Source organism: Monodelphis domestica, chromosome 6 (assembly GCF_027887165.1).
Source record: "Monodelphis domestica isolate mMonDom1 chromosome 6, mMonDom1.pri, whole genome shotgun sequence".
Lineage (NCBI taxonomy): Eukaryota > Metazoa > Chordata > Mammalia > Didelphimorphia > Didelphidae > Monodelphis > Monodelphis domestica.
In genome coordinates, this window is record NC_077232.1 from 40,954,179 (window position 1) to 40,975,583 (window position 21,405).

Sequence of the window (21,405 nt, forward strand, 5' to 3'; positions counted from 1 at the left end):
CCATGTTACTGTTGTGAAATTCCCTAAGACCATTTGACTAAAAGTTACCCCAACTTTCTAATCTCTCCTTCAGGGTTCTTCAGCTGCATTAGCATCTGAGTCAAAAACATTTAATTAAATAGGCATAATCTATTACCAGTCACTTCTGTTGTTGCTTGAGGTTGTTCTTCAGGATTTTGGGGACCATGTTCCCAGTTTTGCCAGTCTTGATTCCCAATCGTTTCTTCACTTGTAGCACGTGTTGTAGCTGAAGCTGTCACAATGATGGTTGAAGAAATTATGAGAAAGCTACTTGCAGAATCTTCACTGTTAGACTTGCATTATTTTTTCTCTTTATTTCATATACATGATGAGCGAAAAGATGTATAGACATATACATCTGATTGGAAGTGGCAAAGAGGGAGAAGAAAAGCAGAGAAGATCTTTGGTTTGGTTTCACAGCATTGCCAAGGATCTCAAAGTCCATCTTGACTCATTGCCTGGGTGTTCAGGACATGAGAAAAAGCATCCCAAGAACTCCAACTGAAACAGCATCAGCAGCAAGCACAATAGGGAAAATGTCAGCCCTTCACCAAGGCTAACTGGAAGAAGTCAAGGCCTTTTCCATCCATGCAACCTGGACCAACCCACAAAATGCCATAGCCAAAAGGATCAGGAATCTAGAGAAGCAGCAGGCGTCCCATATTTCTGTACTTAGATGATTGTCCCAGCTAGGACAGAAAGTTACAATGGGCGCTTGAAATGGTCATTTGAATGAATCAACAATGGCAGGGACAAGATGTACCAGGAGCAAGATCTTCCCCACTAGTGATGACATGAGAGAAATTATATCTCCAATATCCTATATAATTAATAGCTCAAGTTATTAATTGTTTGCCAAACACCCAAAATTTTCTGACTCTATAATATACAGAAAATACCAAGGTCAAGCCAACCACAACCAATGAAAGGAGCCAATAGAAAAAGTCTATGAGAAAACCACCACCATACCAGCTCACCACACAGTTAGGCATCTACCAGACACAATAATGTCTCCCCATAAACACCAGCACTGAGATATGAAATGCATACAAGGGAAAATCAAGATATGATCAATATTAATGCATTTTGGGATGGGGCCATTCACAATGTTTCACAACCCTTTTAGCACTGTTTGCTGTTTTGTTTTTTGTTTTTTTTAAACCCAATTAAGCCTTTCAAAAAAGGAATGGAAAATGGAAAGTTTTATTTCCAATATTTATTTATAAATTATTTTATTTTATTTATTTATTTATAAAAAATGGAAAATATTATCATCTCCATTTTCTGTGTTAAGAAAATTTTGGAACTTTTAACATTACCAATCAGCATGGAAAAGAGACTTTGAAGACTGTAAAACATACTTATAAAAACTAATCCCTTTTCCTTTGAAGGCTATCAAAGAGTATTGGGTTGGATTGGGGAATTCTTACCAAGCTTTTGACATAGGAACCAAGATTAAGGGGAGTTGGAATTATGAAAACTATAACTTTGAAAAAATACCATAATGAGGAATTTTGGAGCCCCGTTATAAAAATATAATTTGGTATAGTATAAATAAATCTATCTTGAACTCCATACAAAGGGATTTTAAGAGGATTTTCTATTGCATGTATGACCTTGGAAAAATAATTTATCATCTCTGGGCCCAAGTGCCTTCAATATACAATGATAGCCCTAAATGAGATCGTCTTTGAAGTCCCTTCCAGTTCTAAATACTATGACCCCATGATCCTAAAAACCTCACTCTTGATAGCATGGCCTTATAGGGGTGGTTCCATCATAGGATCCATTGTTATTGGTTTTTTTCATTTTCTGCAATTATGTAAGTGAGCTGAACTTTTTCTATAGGCTAAACCACTGAAGAATATGTATAGTCATTTTCTTTTATTTTTTTCTAAACTCTTACTAAGTATTGATTTTAAGGCAGAAGAGTGGCAATTGGAGTTAAGTGACTTGCCCATGGTCACACAGCCAGGAACTGACTGAGAGCAAATTTGAATCTAGGATCTCCCATCTTCAGACCTATCTCTCTATCTACTGAACCACCTAGGTGCCCCTATACATTGCTGATAACTCATAATAATCTACAAATTCATTTGTATCTTTCATCTCTTAACTGTTGTATGTAAATTCAATACACTGAGCCAGAGTCTTTATTGGCTTAATCCATTCCCTGGAAGAAGTTCTGATTGGTAGGAGGAAGGGGCAGAGTTGGGGAGAGATTACTGCTGGGCTACCCACAAGTCAATAACTATTTCTGGGTGATCACTAGGGTTCTGGTTAACTGAATGAGCTCAAGTAGTATTTCAGAATTCCTAAACTAGAACTTTGACTGTGAGCAATTTTTCCCTCTTTGTCAATCAATGACAAACAGAAAGGTTTTACATGTAGAGCAAATTCTGTAATCTAGCAGCCAATTCATCAATATTTTTACACTCTGTCCAATGTCATGAGCCTTGATAACTCCAACATCTAAACACAAGACAGACTTCAAAATCATAGTAAATATCATTTTAGTGAAGAGAATATTTTTTCCTCAGGTTCTTTGAAAACTGGTCATTTCTCTATGGCATCTATAGTTACTTCTTAAACCTGAACACTCATTCTTCAACAGAAGTAGATAACAGAAAGTTTACTATGATATGAAAAGGCAATCTGAAATGATAAACCAATTAGTTAAAACTATGATGCATGGAAGCTCTTTAAAGAAAGATATAGTTTCCATTCCCCCCCCCCCCCCGCAATTTCTTTTTGGTTGTTATCAAAGTGATGTTAATTCTTGCTCTATAGACACACCGACTTATAATAAGGTTGCTGTAAAACCACAGTCTTGACTGGTACTCAGTCTTTCCCAAGGACTGACCACATGGGGTGTCTCTAGTTTTATTGCCACAAAATGACTGGACTGTAATTGATTATTATTCTTACTGGTACTGGAGTGATCATGATTGACAAAATCTTCATCATCATCAATGCCTGATCCAGAATAACTGGGGAACTTTTCTGTTTCATCTTCTCTTTCCTCAGTTGGTTGCAGTCTTTCTGAAGTGGTAGTTGAGTCCATACCTGTTGTGACGACTTGTGTTATTGGCTGATCAAAAACCCAGATAACCCCATTTGACAAAAGAAGGAAGTCAAGTACAGGTTAAGTTAATCAATTGCCTGACATCACAAGAGAAAGTAGTCAATCTTGTCTCTAAATGAATCCAAACAACCGTGCTACTAAGAACAATGTTCTGGAAACTAAGCAGAAAGCAAAATGAAAGAATAAGTCAGAAGATAAACATTGCAAAGAAGTCAAGAAAGGAGATACAAATTAAAGCAAATCTTCAAATAGATTTCTTGCTGCCTGGAGTAAACAAAGCCCATCCATGCCAATGTGTTGGGAGATTGATAGAAGACTTTGACATGTTCCCATCAATTTTCTAAGTGAGCTTCAAAAAAGCTGTAATTGTAAATACATATCACCAATTCATGAAGACCCACAAAATTTAAAAAGTTCATTTAGAACTCAGGATGGAGAGAATATTTTTAAAGTATTTTTAAAGCTTACTTAATTTAATAAATTTAGGCTTATTTAAATTCTCTCAAGTAGCACTCATTATCAGTGACACTAGTTCTTCCTTATTCCTCTCGTATAGAAACTTAAAGGAAAAAGGAAGATAAGACTCAATGTTCCAAATGACCTCCATCTGTCTCTTGGAATATTCCCTTCACTAAGAATAAGTTCTCTATGTGACAAATTGTGGGTTGCAAGCTATTTTCTCAAAAGTAATTGTGGTTCTGCATACAATTATATACCTGGTTGGCATTTTTTTCATTCATTTTAGAACCTTATATTATAATTCCCCTCTCTACCTCCATGGTTCACTTGGAAATACAGACCCCTCAAAAGTCAGAGAAAGCAAATAGAACGACACAACAATCTTTCCCATTAAATTGGGAAAAGGCTCAAAACTTGTTGTTTCAAATATGTAAATTAAAAACATTTTAGTTCTGTGACTAATAGATAACTTGATTGAAGTACATTTCTTTGGGGAAGGAACATTGGTCAGTACTTCACATGGCACTTTTGTGAGATGTCTATCCTATTAAAAATCATTGAGTAATATACAAAACAACTTTGTAGATGTTGCTTTGATTTCATTAGCCTGTCCATACATACAGAGGCTTAAGTAAGTGCCCATTATGAGGATAAATTTTGCTCATTGACTGAGATAGATTTTTTCAACTCTTCCTTCCTTCCCTCCTTCCTTCCTCTTCCTCTTCCTCTTTCTTTCTTCCTGTCTTCCTTTCTTCCTTTCTTTTTTCCTTCCTTCCTTCCTTCCTTCCTTCCTTCCTTTCTTTCTTTCTTTTCTTTCTTTCTTTCTTCTTTCTTTCTTTCTTCTTTCTTTCTTTCTTTCTTTCTTTCTTCCTTCCTTCCTTCCTTCCTTCCTTCCTTCCTTCCTTCCTTCCTTCCTTCCTTCCTTCCTTCCTTCCTTCCTTCCTTCCTTCTTCCTTCCTTCCTTTCTTTCTTTCTTTCTTTCTTTCTTTCTTCTTCTTTCTTTCTTTCTTTCTTTCTTTCTTTCTTTCTTTCTTTCTTTCTTTCTTTCTTTCTTTCTTTCTTTCTTTCTTTCTTTCTTTCTTCCTTCCTTCCTTCTTTTCTTTCTTCCTGTCTTCCTGTCTTCCTGTCTTCCTGTTCCTCTTCCTTCCTTCCTTCCTTCCTTCCTTCCTTCCTTCCTTCCTTCCTTCCTTCCTTCCTTCCTTCCTTCTTCCTTCCTTTCTTTCTTTTCTTTCTTCTTTCTTTCTTTCTTTCTTTCTTTCTTTCTTTCTTTCTTTCTTTCTTTCTTTCTTTCTTCTTTTCTTTCTTTCTTTCTTTCTTTCTTTCTTTCTTTCTTTCTTTCTTCTTTTCAGATTTGCAGCAGATTGCTTTAGTGATTGAGGATTCTACTCCCCAATTTTTTTAAAAAACATGATATCTTAAAGGAAACGTGAATAATCTATTAGTCTAATATCTCATAGTGTCACAAAAGATATTTTGTAGAAGAATAAAATGCGGAAGTCCCATCTGCTATCAAAAAAGACTATCTTTCACCAGGGCATCCTATCCTAGTACATTAGTTCTTTAGAAGACAGAGCAGAAAACATAGCTTAACTTTGCTTAGTAAGATTGTTAAAGCCTCCTTAGGATAACTCCTCCTCCCCTACTCCCCATCAGTGATTCAGGAATCTTTTCTTAAGCCTTTTGAAGGTTCTAGAGACCAGATAGGAGAATGGCCTTTGTCAACATCCTCAAAACCCAACAAGAACCAACGGAAACTTTTAAAAAAGTATATGGAGATATACAGAACCCATTACCAACTGTCCTTGTGGTTGTGTACAGCTGCCTCTCACGTTTTGAAGGCCAGAGCCACTGTGAAAACCAGTCAGAATCTTCTTGTCCCACTGCTGTTGTCTTATGGGTGGTACCACTAGAGCTGGTCAAAGCTGTTATAAGGGTGGTTGAATCAGTGAATCAGTGGTGAAATTACTACTTGCAATTTCTACTTTTTTGTAGAATTGCTACTTCCCAGAGATCAGCTTTTTTGTGTGCATACCTTTCTACTAATGACTCAAAGATGATGATTTACGCTTCACTTTTTACAATGGTGGAAAAAAGAAAGAAAAGCCCAGAAACCCATGTATTATTTTTCAGTGCCATCATTGAATTTCAAATTATCCAAAGTCATCCAATGATATCCAACAGCATCCTCCTGGATATTAAGATATAGATAACATCTGCAGCCAGATAACCCCAACACAGAATTTCAGGTAGACAAAGATGGGTAGAAATAGAAAATGATGAGAAATCACCCCAATAGAGTCAAAATACTTTAATATTATGAATAACTATTTTTAACTAAGCACCTGGGATTACCAAAGTATGGCGAGACATTAGGGTTCTTATTTCAAAGAGAAGAATAGTAAGGAAGAATGCTAAGCAAAGATCAATGACCTGTTTAGCCCATTGATGAGACCAGAAGAAAGGATCCTTGACCATCATTTAAGAAGCATACAAAGGCTATCCTTCTTCACCCTTGTAGCCTGCTGACCCCGAAGAACCAGATCAGAAAACAGAATAAAACCAAAACCGAACAGAAGAGCTAAAATAGCCACAGAATCCCAAGGGATGATCACTTAGATTCTTCATTTCAATTACCAAGGGAACCCTAGAAAGGCCCATGAAGGAGCAAGGCAGAAAGCAAACATTCAATACATATTTTGCCCTATAAAGACAATTTCTACGGACATTTTTTTTCACACATCATGCTTTTTAAACCAGATCTAGCCCCTCTCTTGCTACCTCTCTGCTAAAAATTGATAATATACTCTAACAAATGGCACTTCCTTTAATGAAGTTGGCTAAGCTAAGTATGCCAAACCTTCATTTTGCCATATCCCATTTGCCCTTCCAGATAAAGATCTCCAAACTTATCTGCTCTATATGTTTTCTAAACTGTAGGGGTATTATAGAGATACAAAGGTGGATAATAAATCAAGTTACTATGCTTCATGATGAAATTGCTTATATACACCTGTAAGATGAAAAGCCATTCTCTGCTAGTTCTATAATACAGAGCTGCCTTTTTCACGAATCTAGGTTGCTCAGCAGAAAGTTGATGAAAAATGTTTCAGAATTCCATCTGGAATTCAAAATTCCACATACTCCAAAGGGAGCTCACAGTAGTGCGTTTTTGAATGAAAATGGCCTTTCTCCCAATGTACACGGGCTAATATCTTAAAGAAAAATACAAAAAAAGGCTCTAGTGAACTTATTATCACCTCCACTAATCAGAAATGAGAGTTGCTGTGTGTCTCCTCATCAGGAAAGGTAAAGAGCCCTTAAAGGGGAGTTTAGGAAATGCAAATAAATTGCTATTTTTTCCCATCTGTTCAACTTTCCATAGGAACAACTGATAAAACACAAGACTTGTTACCTGGCTTGGCCGTTGTGAGATACTCAGTCTTAGGAGGTGATTGGACAAACCACGACCACATCCAATTATGCTGCTCCTGAGCTGTTGTTTCAGGAATGGAATGAGTCTCTGAGTGCACAGGGGTGTTAAAAAATCCGTTACAGAAAGGTTATTTTGTAGGGCTCCCACACCAGGGGGGTAGAGTTCCTTCTCAAGATAACATCCATCCTCTATTAAAAAATCTCTTTCCCATGATGGAAATTGGGGAAGGCAGAGCAAACAAAAGTCATAACTGTCAAAGATCTCTTGAAAAATTCCTGAATTTCCTTATGATGACAGAAATACAAGTTCTACTACATTGATTGTAATCGGCTGCCATTATTCCTACCAAATGAACATCTTAGAATGTAGATTGGTCCACATAAATTTATGTTTCCTCGCCAGAATGGAGCAGAAGGTCAAACAGCCATCTACAGCAAAATTGGCATTCCATGTCTCCTTTATTGTGCTACACAGCAACTTGGCCTCAATGAACTATCTACAACATTGATTTGAGCCTCTATCACTCGTTTTTCTCCAAGGTCATTCTTGGATATGGATCTATATCTTTGTTTTTCCTCCCCATTACTTGAGCCAGGGAATAAGTAATCCCTAGAAACTGGCATTTTATGTCCATGTGAGCAATAGCCTCATTGATCCTGATGAAGGTTGAAGATGGGTTATCCCTTGGATTGTATAGTGCTTGTTGCCACTTATTTATTTGGGTGTGTATGTGCATCTTTAAACCTTTACCTTCTGTCTTAGAATCAATACTTAAGTATCAGTTCTAAGACAGAAGAGTGCTAAGGGCTAGGCAACTGATGTTAAATGACTGGCCCAAGGTCATACAGTTAGACCATATTTGAACGCAGGACCTCCCATCCCCACGCCTGGCTCTCTATCCACAAAGCCACCGAGATGCCCCTGTTTTTCTGTTTTAACGGCATATACATCACTATTAAAAGTGATAATCAAACTCATGGAAAGGGATTCTCAAGTTCATGGAATGCCTTCTTCAAAGGTTATAGTATCACTTCCTTCACCTTTTAAATGTAACTTGAGCATTTGTCACCAACAAATAGGCTTAGAATAAAGCACAGACAACATGTTCTCTATAGAAGCAATGGGGTGGTCTTTCAGGATTGTGAAGACAATGACGAAAATCATAGAAATCTGAAAATTGGTATTCAAGCTAAAGAAGAGTTTTTCCATTTTCAGTTTGTCATTGAGTTCCTTTGGGGAGGGGGCATGATGGGGAGCTGGAAGGGTTAGAAGGACAGAAACCCACGTCAGGCAGATGGAAGACTTCAGAAGTAATACCAAAAAATGGATCCACATTCGGAAGGGAAGAGCTTCAGTTGCCACCATTCATTTGTGCCATGGTACAAATGGGATAGCCAAGAAAAAATAAACAGGCTGTATCCTATATCCTTCAGGATTCCCCTGTGGGAATAGTTCTAGCACGTCCCAAATCCATCACAGACCGCTGCTGGATCCCCTGCCAAGTCACCATGGCTCCCGTCCAACAGTGCATGAGGAATAAACCAAAAGAAGACCACAAAACAGAAGCAGGCTAGGGGAGGCAGTTGGGGTGTTGCAGAAAGGACACTGAATATGGAATCAGATGACCTGCATCCTGATATTTGCTAAGGGTTTGGTCTTTGGAGAGTCACCTTGCCACTCTGCATCCCAGTTTCCTCTTCTGTGGAAATATGGACTATCATACCTGCCCAGCTTCTCTTAGAGGTTTCTTGTGAGGGTTGAATGGTTCTGTTAAACTACAGATAATAATAATAATAATGACTGAGCTCATTTATAGAACACTTGCCTTTTTTTAAATCCTTACCTTCTGTCTTAGAATCAATACTGTGTATTAGTTCCAAGGCAGAAGAGTGGTAAGGGCTAGGCAATGGGGATGACAAAGTTAGGTTACTTACCCAGGGTCACCTAGCTAGGAAGTATCTGAGGCCAGATTTGAAATCAGGCCATTCTGACACCAAGCCCAATGCTTTGTTACTATACCACTTAGCTGTCTTACCATGCATCAGAAATGTGATTATTAACTTTTCTGTCTCTTGTTCAGAAATGGATTGTGTGAAAGGGACAAAAAGGTGCCATCTTGCTGTCACATCCTTGATTTTGTGTATATGATGGGCCCTCATCATTTCCACCTAGGAAGGGCAAGTCAGACAATGAGCCTCCCTTCCAAACCAGACAATGATTCTCCATCCAAAACAAACGCAATGAGAGCATATCCTTCCATTCCAAAGATGTCCCAAATATCACTAAGAAACTTTATCCAGAATGGCCATCCCAAAGCTAATATCCACAATAATGATGATAACAGAGCTCATGCAACAAGCCCACATCTTGACCTCTCCTTTTTTGTGGCCGTTGAAGATGATTTTTTTTTTTTTAAAACCCTTACCTTCCGACTTGGAGTCAATACTGTGCATTGGCTCCAAGGCAGAAGAGTGGTAAGGGCTAGGCAATGGGGGTCAAGTGACTTGCCCAGGGTCACACAGCTAGGAAGTGGCTGAGGCCAGATTTGAACCTAGGACCTCCCGTCTCTAGGCCTGGTTCTCAATTCACTGAGCTACCCAGCTGCCCCCTGTTGAAGATGATTTTGAGCAAAATGATAGAGAAAAAATAGAACTGGATTTGGAATCAAAAGACCCATGTTCTTTTCCATCCTGACTCAGATGCTTTCTAGCTATCTAGCCATAAAAGTGGGGAAAGTCACTAAAACAATTTGAACCTCAGTTTCCTCATTTGTAAAGTGGGAATAACACTGGCACTTCCTCAAAGTACCATTATCAGGAAGGCCTTTGCAAACTTTAATGTGTCATATAACAATATGAATTATTATTTTTGTTTTTAGAGAGTCACTTTGTCTCAGTTCTTTAGTCATTTAGTCATACCTGACTCTGTGTGACTCCATGGACTTCTTTCACAAAGATATTAGAGTGGTTTACCACTTCCTTCTCCAGTGTGCCCCCATTGTACACATGAGGAACTGATACAAATAGATATTAAAGAACTTGAGTATCTGAGGCTGGATTTGAACTCAGATCATCCTGACTTCCAAGCCCGGTGCTCTATTCACTGCATGACCTATCTGGCTATGAAATTACCAGTGACATTGCAGACCCTATTCAGAGTTAAATATCAGATTTAAAGGGACCTTGGAGGTCATTTAGACAAACCCTCTAATTTTAAAGTTGATGTAATTGAAACCCATTTCACAAAAGTGAAATGATTTGGTCAATGGCCAGTGTCAAAACTGAGATATGAACCCAGAGTTTCTGCCTTCTAATTCATTTCAATGCTACTCAGTCACTCTTGAGTTCTTCTTGGTATGAGTAATCCCCCTCTCTTATCTTCAGCTACCTAGATATCCTTTAACTAGCCTACCTATAGGAGAATCAAGGAATCCTGTTCCACCCGAAGTCTACCCACATTTTTGTTCAGTCATGTGTGATTCTTCATGATCCCATTTGGGGTTTTCTTGGCAGAGATACTGGACTGGTTTATCATTTCCTTCTCCAGTTCATATTACAGCTGAGGAAACTGAGGCAAGCAGGGCTAAGTGACTTGTCCAAGGTCATACATCTAGTAAGTATTTGATGCAGATTTGAACTCAGAAGTTGAGACTAACTCCAAGCCCAGCGATCTAGCCACAGAGCTACCTAGCTTCCCCCCTATTCAACTATTTCTAAGTAGTCCTCATCTCTTCACTCTCCTGCTTTCATCTTAAAGATAGAAAAACCTGAGCCAGGAAGCCAAATCATCCCTACGTGACTGCTGTTGGGCAATAAATTGTGCTCACTCTCCAGTCTAAACTATAGACCTAATGTTTACCAATGAGCATGTGTTATTAGTTTGGTCTTCATTTTGGCCTAATCCCCTCAGTAAATATTTTACCAGGACTGTTGTGTGTTAGGGGAATGAGTTTACAGTAATCTAGCTCTTTGAGGTCACTTATGATCTCATTTGGTAGTGTTGGCAAAGAAAAGGAGCTGGCAAAGCATCATAATGAGACCACCTGGTGGAAGGTGACTTTGAAAAATGCTGAAGTCCTGGGTTCTAATCCTGATGTGGAGACTAAAGTTTATGACAGAAAGGCAGAGCTTTTTCTTTTTGGTCTTTGCATCTCAGAACCTAACACAGTGTAGTGCCACTTAAACACCAACTTGTGGATTTACTGGCTTGCTACTCACTGCCTATGTAGATTTAGACAAGTCACGCCCTCCTCTTTGGGTCTTGGTTTCCTCCTCTGTAAAATTAAATTATCTTATCTCTAAATCTTATGATCTTAATGATATGAGATCTCCAAATGAGTCATGCTTAAGAAACTGAGAGCCAGGGGTAAAGAGGTGGCTCAGTAGGTAGAGAGCCAGGTCTCTAGGTGGGAAGTCCTGGGTTCAAATCTGTAATCAGATACTTCCTAGCTGTGTGACTCTGGGCAAATCACTTTAATTCCAATCTTCCGAAGCCTTACAACTGACACAGAATCAATCTAAGGGTTTAAGGTAAGGTTTTAAAAAAAATGAAAAGGAAATTCGGTAAGCTGCTCCCTAGATATCGGCCACCTTGTTCTTTTTCTTTTGTCAGCAATAACCCTCTTAGAAGATTCATCAGCCTTGGGAACAGAACCGAAGTGGTTTGAATTCTCCAAAAGACTAAACTATCGTAGGAAATATGGAAGAATTGGAACTACTTGGCCATCAGGAGAGAATGTATTCATGGGGAATTTCTCTCAGTTCACATTCTGAATTTGGGCAAAATCAAATCTCATCACCCCAAAGCCATTCATGAGTATGGATGTAAAGACAGTGCTATTGCTACTGTCTGAATTGGTAGAGTCACAGAAAGTGGAAAAGTTCCTTGCCACAAGAATACATATACTCGGGGGTAGCTGGTGGCTCAGTGGATTGAGAGCCAAGCTTAGAGACAGGAAGTCCTGGGTTCAGAGCTGAGCTCAGACACTTCCTAGCTGGGAGACCCTGGGCAAGTCACTTAACTCCATTGCCTAGCCCTTTCGGCTCTTCTGCCTTAGAACCAATAAACAGTATTGCTTCTAAGAGGGAAGGTTAAAAAAAAGAATACATATACCATTAAGACTCTGCCATATTGTTGGGCAAATTTGGCCCAATCCACAACCCTCAAACTCAAACTCAAACTATTAAGAGTTTGCATAAGTAAAGAAGAAACCACCCACCACATGAGGAGAGTCAATCACAAATGCCCAAAGAAAGATCCCCTTAAGATTGAATATTTCTCAGTTAAGAAAATATTTCATCAATCTCAATCAGTCAGCAATCATGAGTCCCAAGTAGCCAAAAAAGGACAGAAGACAGACAAAAGAAAGTGAGAGATATTTCCCAACCAATCTGAAGCACCCAGAGATAAAACCCCAAGATGGCGTCCACATGTCTTCTCTCTGGGAGTACCAGAGAACAATTTAAGCAATCAGAAGCAGTACAGAAGGCTCTCCCCACACCCTGCTCCATTCAGGCAAAAACAACAGGCAGAACTTTTTTATTTTACACTGTCATCTCCTTCCTGAAGAATATATTTGTTATTTATACTCCAGTTAATTAAAGCATTGCTGTACCAGGTTCTTTCTGAAGAAAATGATTATCATCAAATAAGTGTGGCTAACTCAGCCTCTTCCAATACTTGGAGCCTCAGTCCACTATGGACCACTTAAGTTTCCCCAAAAATGATTCTGATGAGCCCAAAGGACACTTTGGACTATTTTACCTCTCTATGGGCCACTTAAGTTTCCCCAAAAATGATTCCAATGAACCCAAAGGACACTTTGGACTATTTTACCTCTCTATGGGCCACTTAAGTTTCCCCAAAAATGATTCCAATGAACCCAAAGGACACTTTGGACTATTTTACTTCTCTATGGGCCACTTAAGTTTCCCCAAAAATGATTCCGATGAGCCTAAGGGACACCTTGGACTATATAACCTCTCCTAGAATCACAGAATCTGAGACTGGAAGGAAGCAAGTGCTGAGGTCAGCTGAGTCAAACTCTGCCCATATGTAGGTTACTTCTATGGAGAAGTGGTCATCCGGTCTTTGCTTTAGTGAGTGTGAATCTGTTACTCACTCTGGGACAGTTCTCATTGTTGGGCAGTTTCCCCTGATTGGGAGGACAGATCTACCCCATTCTGACTCCCCTACCTTTTTCTGGGCTCTTTGTGACCCAGCAGATAAGCTAAATCCCTCTTCCTCAAGGCAGCCGTTCCAATATGTGAAGACAGCTCTCGTGTCTCTCCTAAGTCTCCTCCCCATTAAATACCTCTAATACCTTAAGTCAGTTCTTGGATGTCATAGTCTCAACATCCTTCACCATTCTGATTGCCCCCATCTGCCCTTAGGAAGTCAGGGAGAACCAGGAGACCTGATATCCTTAAAACTTACTTTCTTATCATAATAATAAATGATAAATTTAACAATGCTAAATTTCCACTTAGTAATAAATCATTTAATTTAATAACTAGTTCCCAGGGCTGTTGCAAACTTTGAATCACTATACAAATGCTAGTTGTCATCATCATCGTTGTCACCTTAGGGTTCATCTATTCATTTTAGAATGCTTAGAGGGAGCATCAAGAGAACAGAATTCTGAGGGCAGCTGGGTGACTCAGATTGAGAGCCAGGCCTAGAGATGGGAAGTCCTGAGTTCAAGACTGACCTCAGACACGTCCTAGCTGTGTGACTCTGGACAAGTCACTTAACCCTAATTCTCTAGACCTTATCACTGTTTCTTTGGAACCAATACACAGTATTGATTCTAAGATGGAAGGTAAGTATTAAAAAGAGAGAGAGAATTCCTAATAACTCTTCTTGGTGGCCTCTCTCCACAGGCATCCTCTCCTCTTCTACCCTATGAAAGTCATTCTGCCCATCAGCATCTGTGTCATTTGTGATCCATACTCTGTTTTTCCTGGGAGATGGTCACTAGGAATTCTATGAAGCACCAAGGAGACAACTCCTATTGTGGCTCTTCCCATTAGACCTTGGGAAAAATAGCTGGGACTGAAGAGAATAGGAAGCTGTGCACCAGGACTGTGTGAAGGGACTGCTGCCTTCCATTCTAATCTTTGTCTTCTCAAAGAAAGAAAGCTTTCCATAATGAGAAGTCTTCTACCAGAAGCTGGATGACCACTTTCCAGGAATATTATAAAGGAGAAGCTTGCTTAGCTACAGTCTTGATCAGATCCGGTTCAACAGAACCCAGCCCACATTTGTTAATTATCAACTACATGTGTTGACTGTGCTGGTAATGAGGACAAGATGCCTTAGAGGCATTATATATTCTATTTGAGAAACACACCATGACAATGACCTCTCATGTCGCTTCCAATCTGGAGATTCTGTGAAATATTATTCTGGTCATGAAAGAGGGGAAAAGGGAAAGAGTGGGGAGCAACTACAGGCATGTTTTCTTGGGTAATGATGTGTATGAACGAGCTGTACTGTATTTTCTTTTTTGTCTCCATGCTGTATTCTCCATTTATGAATCCAGATCCTAGAGCTTTGGGTATATATCTAGGCTATATATTGGTAGGAAGAGCTAGAGAGTGAGGAAGAGTATTTTTAACAAGGATTTTCCCTTGCTTGAGAGGGACTGGAAGAATTACCCACAGGCCACTGAATAAGCTTAGAGCTTCTTTGACTAGTGAAAATGGAAATGATGTATTGTCCTTACTGGTGACTGCAGGAGAAGAGGTTTCAAAGTCATCATTCCTCAGGCCGTTGAAGGAAGTAGTCATTACATCAGGGTATGAAGTCTGGATGATGGTGGAACTGCCCATGGTGCTCCTCTCACCAGCAGATCCACTGCTCACATCATCGTCTTGATTGTAGTTGAAGTTGATGTCATCTGGATTTGTCCTGTATTCTCCTTTCTTGGTATAGCGGGTTCCATCAGGATTTACAATGCCTGAAGGAGAGGGAAAGTATCATCAGGGCTTTGGATTCCCCTCTGTGATTCTCCAGGCATGAAGAAAAGTTTGAAATAGCAAATGCATTTTCCCTAAATATGGACACTGGCAGAAAAGCTCCACTCATCATAGGACTAGGAATCAAGGCTAAATGAGCATTTGGTGGTAGAAAAGTGACCATTTAGACCTCAAAGATACTGTGGGGGGGGGGGGGAGGGTTGCAATTATTTATATATTCACACATGTATGTGTATTTGTATATGTAAAGTTATATTCAGGTATACACCTGAATATCTGCACTGTTTGTCATTTTGTCAGTATAGGGGACTCCCCATATATAAATTCCCTTCACCAAAAGGAATCACAATCCATCCTTTTAAAAAATTTTAAATCAAAACCCTTCATTTTTAAAAATTTTAGAATTGATATTAAGCATCAATTCCAAGCCAAAGAGCAGTAAGGTCTAGGCAATGGGGGTTAAGTGACTTGCCCAAGGTCACACAAGTAGGGAATGTCTGAAGCCAGATTGTAATCCATCCTTGATACAATAAAAACATCCCATGGAGATGCCTTAGAAACACACATGTAGGGAGCAGCTGGGTACTCAGTGGATTGAGAGCCAGGCCTAGAGACAGGAGGTCCTGGGTTCAAATGTGGCCTCAGACACTTCCTAGCTGTGTGACCCTGGGCAAGTCACTTAACCCCCATTGCCTTGCCCTTACCACTTTTCTGCCTTGCAACCAATATACAGTATTGATTCCAAGATGGAAGGTAAGGGTTAAAAAAAAAAGAAAGAAAGAAACACACATGTTAATATTACTCCTTTGTATAACTAGTATCAGAGGCAGGATTGGAAACTAGTCTTTCCTCATCTACTATGATGTGTTGCATCTACATAAATGTGCATATAAATAAACACACATATATAAATAAAAACAATGTTCTGGTAAAGATTCTAGTAGAATCTTTTCACAGTGAAGACAAATTAGGGACACATGGAGAGATAAAAAGAGATGGTGATCCCAGTGGACCACTGTCTAATAATTGGCCCACATTATCTTGATACAATACTAAAAATAGGTGGTACTTTTGATCCTCATGCTTTGCATAGGAACACACGATAAAAATCAGAAAGGAATGAATGGTACCTATGGTGACTTGTCCTTCAAATACACTTGGTATGTCTGAGACAGATGAGCAGTCTTCTGCATCCAATGGGGCTGTGAGAAAGGAGAACAATGCAAAAGGTCAGTTTCATTGAAATGTCCTCAAGGATGATGGTCGTCAAGAGTTAGTCCCATTTTAGAAAAATTAACTAAGATAACAAGTTAAACTAAGATACTGTTTCCATCATGACTTACTCTTTTTTCTAGAATTTGATGATGTCCCAAGCTCTTCCCAACACCACTCCAACTTAGTCCTTCTAATGACCACCTACCCTCCTCCTCCCCCACCTCAGCTGAGATCTTAGAAATGGAAGAGATCAAAATCATCTTGTTAGCAACACTTTATAGATTTTTTTATAAAAATGAAGGCAAGAGAGGGGAGGACACTTTTTCAAGATCACAGAGCAGACCCACAATCCAACCTTGTCAGGGAAATCTCCAGAAACTTCCCAAGAGAGGAAGTTTCCTGGTGGAGTCTTTTTATAGCTTCTAGCAAATCTGTAACTATCTTTGCATGGGTTGTTTGTTTGCCTTCAGATGTTACAAACCCCCCTTTTTCCAGATCACTCCAGTTGCATGACAGACTGAAAAACCATATTTAGAATCTGTTTAAATATTTATACTCTTGCCCTCAGTTAACTTACAGGCTTCCTTGATTCTCACCAACACAAAAGCTAAAGCAAATTTCTGTGATTTGTTGTAGAACACATAGGTATGGAAAGGATTTTGTGCCTAAGGGCAATTATAGAGTAAATATCACAGCCAAATTCACTGCAAGAAGAGCTCCAGCCTATGTCATGAATCTGTCAGTCTGTAGGCCTCTGAGATACCTTCTAACTTTAAATCTGTGGTCAATGATCTAATGAAACTACAAGTCCAGCCTCCCCCACCCTAAAAATACACATACTGTCTATATGTGTTTATATGTATGATTGCTCATCCAGGTGTTACCTAGGCTGTTATAAAAATTAGCAAAGATAAAGACATAGGACCATAGATTTAGAACTAGGTGAGAATTCCATCTAGGCAGCTGGATGGTGTTACGGATAGAGTACTGGGCTTAGAGTCAGGAACCCCTGAGTTCAAATCCAGCCTCATTGAATCATTTAATCTCTGTTTGCCTTATATTCCTCAATTGAGGATAGAAATGAGTATAATAGCAGCATCTATTTCACAGGGTTGTAGTCAGGATTAAATGAGATAATAATAAAATGAATATAAATATATACTTAACATTATTAATAATGATATAATTATTAAAATTTTTTAAACGCTGGCAAACAAATGCTTATTCACTTCTTTCCCTTCCCAATCAAGGTAGCTGGGCTCAAATTCAGCCTTGATTTTCATCAAGTCATTCACCCTTATGTGTTTGTTTCCTCTGTTCAACAAATATTTGGTAAAAGGATTTTTTATTAAGGTCTTCAAACGAGTACTTTGGCTCTGCCTATATCATAAATTTTGCTAAACATGTCCCCAAATGGGACTTTGAACTTTCCTTCTCACTCAGTCTTGGGGCTTGGCAAAATTAGTTTTCACATCTGTCACCTCTAACCCCCAACTTGATTTATTTCATTTTTAGCTTGAGCTGAAGCTATCCTCAACTTCCTTCAGGGGAGATTATCCTTATATGACGTCAAGAACACCCAGACCAAGGAAGGCCAAGTTCAGACCACTTCCCCAAACTGATAGACTGATACTGTGTTCCAACTGTCTCTAAAGAAAGTTTGACGTGTTTTTAGCATTCATCAGTTCAACGCAATGGGCATAGCAGGGAGGACAATAATCCCAAGAGTCGTTCAATTAGGTTTGCCCTCCTTTCTTCCATAATGAAAACTCATTAGCCAGGCTTTCTTTCTATGTAATGGGCATTGCTGGACTGGAAATAATTAGGGCAAAGGGAGGCCACCGTTTCATCCAGTGCCCCTTCAGAGCCCTCGAGAAAGCAAACAGTAAGGACGGAGCTTTCTCTGGCTATCTCTACCACACCAGACAAACCACTGGAAAAGTAAACCCCTAGCTTACTTCAAAGTACAGCATAGATATCACCTACCAAACTCTGCTTGGATCCCCCCCTCCCCCCAGGTACTTGTCCTCACTTCTTGAAAAATGTAAGCTCCTAGATGTCAGGGACTTTTCATTGGTGATGTATGCTCTAGCACATAGTAGGACCTTAATAAAGATTTGCCGAGTTAAATTGGTGAATTTTGTAAATATTATGTGCTCAGCTCTGTGACATGTATATGGTAGTTCCTTGATGAATATCTGTTTAAGTCACTCTAATTCGGTTAATGATTTGGCTAGACCTCTCACCTCTAACCCATTTTCAGGTTCTTCCTTCACCCCCGCTATGTTCTAAGCTCAGGTTTCTTTAAGCTATGGTTATCAATTCATTTCATTCAACAGAGAAAGAATGCAAGAGAAATAACAAATACCAACCTACCTGAGGCATTGAAGCAGTAGGTGTCATACAGAGATGTGTTTGAGGCGAGGATATATACGCCAGTGTTATTGGCTGCGCACAGAAATCTGGGGGTCTTTCTTGGGATTACAACATGTCCCTCTATGAATCCATACCTGTAGATGAAGAGGATGTGATGTCATCAACCAGCTATGGCTCTCCTAGAGAATAACTCAATGTCAGAAGCCACCATTTTGAATAGATCTTTGTACCTCTCCCAAACCAACAGTTTGGATGTTCTTATAATACATTTTTTACTGGACTGGATTTTTAACTTATTCTATATTCCTTCATTTAAATTAGCCCTAAAGCATTTCAGGGATAGTCAAGCTGGGCATGGACACATTATAGCACATTTTAAATAAGAAATTACATGGGAGAAATGGAATAAAGGAAATAATCAACCAAACAGAAGACCAGAAAAACAATGGATCAGTCATGTGGAGAGAAGAAGGGATAAAAAAATGGATAGTTCACATTCTCCATTAGTATTTATATAATATTGAGAGGATATAAGTGAGGCTCCCAGTACATTAGATGGAAACCTGGTAGCAAATTTGTAGAAGGACATGGAACAGAGTCAGTTGGTATAGGCAGCTACAGACAGGCACCTTCCAAGCTAAAGGAAAAGCCCTCATCTGAAAAATGAGATAGCTGGAACTAGTTGGCCCCTGAATCCCCTTTCAGCTCAATAATCTGATCCCATAGTCTAAGATTTGATAGCCACCAAACAATAAATGAGAGGTGATCTAATAATAGGGAAACTAGTCTAGTCTATGGAACCTTTTTTTTTAACCTTTACCTTTTGCCTTAGAATCAATACTATGTATTGGTTCCAAGGCAGAAGAGTGATAAGGGCTAGGCAATGGGGTTAAGTGACTTGTCCAGGGTCACACAGCTGGGAATTATTTCAGGCCAGATTTGAACCTAGAACATCCACTGAGCCACCCCACTTAATGGAACCTTTTTGAAAGCCAGGTCTGTTCCCTTTTTGTCTTTCTCCAGCCCCTTAGCACAGTGCCTTCCACTTTGTGGCATGGAGGTAGAGTAGGGAGAAAAAGGGCCAGGACCTGTGTGACTTCCTAGGTAGAGGGAACATCCTTTAATGAAACCGCTTCAATAAATCAATTAACAAGTATTTGTTTGAACTTAGACACTTCCTAGCTGTATGACCTTGGACAAGTCACTTAACACCACTTGCCTAGCTCTTATGGCTTTTTTTTTTGTCTTGGAACCAATACTTAGTATTGATTTTAAGACAGAAAGTAAGGGTTCTTTCTTTTCTTTTAATGTTAAAAACAAGCATTTTAAAAAAATTTATCACTTGTCTATTTGGGCATATATGATTTGGAGTTTTGGTTTTATAAGATTATTCTCTTACAAAAATGAATGATATGGAAATATGACTTGAGTGATAACACATGTATAACCCAGTGGAACTACGTGTCAGCTCTGAGAGGGGAGAGAGAAGAGAGGAAGGCCACGACATGAATCACATAACTTTGGAAAACTTATGTGTAAATTAAAACAAGCATTTTTTAAGCATCTTCAAGGTACCAGGTGAAGCCTAGACATTGAATAAAGAGAAAAAAACATGAAACTCTCCCTGCCTTCAAGGAGTTTACACTCTACCTGAGGAGTCGCTACTTATCCTTAAGAATACAAAATAAATATAACACAAATAAGAAGTTATTCTGCAATTTATAGTCTTAGAGAGTTGCCTGGAGCATTGAATGAGTCATTCACGGTCACGCATCCCCTATTTGCTGGAGACTTGACCTGAAATCAGGTTTTCCTGCCTGTGAGTCCATTGTTCTATCCACTAGGGAACACTACTTCTTGTACATAATAATAAATACATAATAGATAAATATCTATTGCACTGAATTGAATTAGAAAGTAAGCCTCCTTATACAGGACCTTTTTGTTGTTGTTTTTGTTGCCTTTTCTAGTACATGGCAAGCACTTGATAAATGATTGCTCATGGCAGCCAGGTGATGCAGTGGATAGAACACCAGGCCTAGAGTCAGGAAAACTCATTTTTCTGAGTTCAAATCCAGCCTCAGACACTTAATAGTTGTGTGACTCTGGTCAAGTCATTTCACCCTGTTTGCCTCAGTTTCCTCCTCTGTCAAATGAACTGAGAAGGAAATGGCCAACTACTCCAGTATCTTTGCCCAGAAAACCCCAAATGGAGTTAAAAAGAGTTGGTTGGACACTACTGAAAATGACTGAACAACAAGAAGGAAAGAAGAAAAAGCTTCTTATTCAGCAGTATTTCCAAAATGCAACCCTGGCTAAAATTGCATCTCTCCTATCTCAGGAACTTCATGCCAAAAAGCCGAACTGCCCCAGGTGCTACACCCCCCAAATCTGCTGGCATTTCGACAGCTTTTCCAGTCTCTCAGCACACAGCACTAATTAAAAGTCTGTTGCAAGGAGAGTTCCTGTGACTAATTCCTCATTTGAATGGACTGACTGGTTCTCCTGAAGTCTCCTCAGCTTGTGGGGTGGGAAGCATGAGGTGGTAATAAGTCCTCTATACCTGAAAACTTGCCATTTGTCAGGGAGGGGCAGGCAAGAGAAGGTTGGGACTCCACATCTATCTCTGGCATCTCTCATGTCACCTCTGGTTCAGAAACTATGGAAAGAGATTTTGTAACTCCAACTCTCGATTAAGGGTGGGAGGAACAATGGATCACTTTGTCGGGGCCCTGGGGCTTTGTGTGAACCCCAAGTATTTCTTGAGAGAGAGAAGGAGAGGGAGAGAGAAAGAGACAGAGAGAGGGACAGAGAAAGACAGAGAGACACAGAGAGAC

The 21,405-nt window shown here is 39.4% G+C and overlaps 1 protein-coding gene across 14 annotated transcripts in view; it reads right to left on the reverse strand.

Annotated features, from left to right (window-relative positions):
- The window catches only part of CD44 (CD44 molecule (Indian blood group)), an 88,463-nt gene that overhangs the window by 20,047 nt on the left and 47,011 nt on the right, over nt 1-21,405 (reverse strand). For 9 of the 14 annotated variants that reach the window (XM_056801949.1, XM_056801954.1, XM_056801950.1 and 6 more), the window contains exons 3-9: nt 18,569-18,702; nt 16,108-16,179; nt 14,725-14,958; nt 6,978-7,085; nt 5,359-5,487; nt 2,950-3,087; nt 137-253 (exon numbers count right to left, since the gene is read on the reverse strand). In XM_056801949.1, the coding sequence (XP_056657927.1) occupies nt 137-253; nt 2,950-3,087; nt 5,359-5,487; nt 6,978-7,085; nt 14,725-14,958; nt 16,108-16,179; nt 18,569-18,702 (932 nt within the window). The remainder of the gene's footprint in view (nt 1-136; nt 254-2,949; nt 3,088-5,358; nt 5,488-6,977; nt 7,086-14,724; nt 14,959-16,107; nt 16,180-18,568; nt 18,703-21,405) is intronic. The other 5 variants (XM_056801958.1, XM_056801959.1, XM_056801951.1 and 2 more) reach the window with 4 other exon arrangements.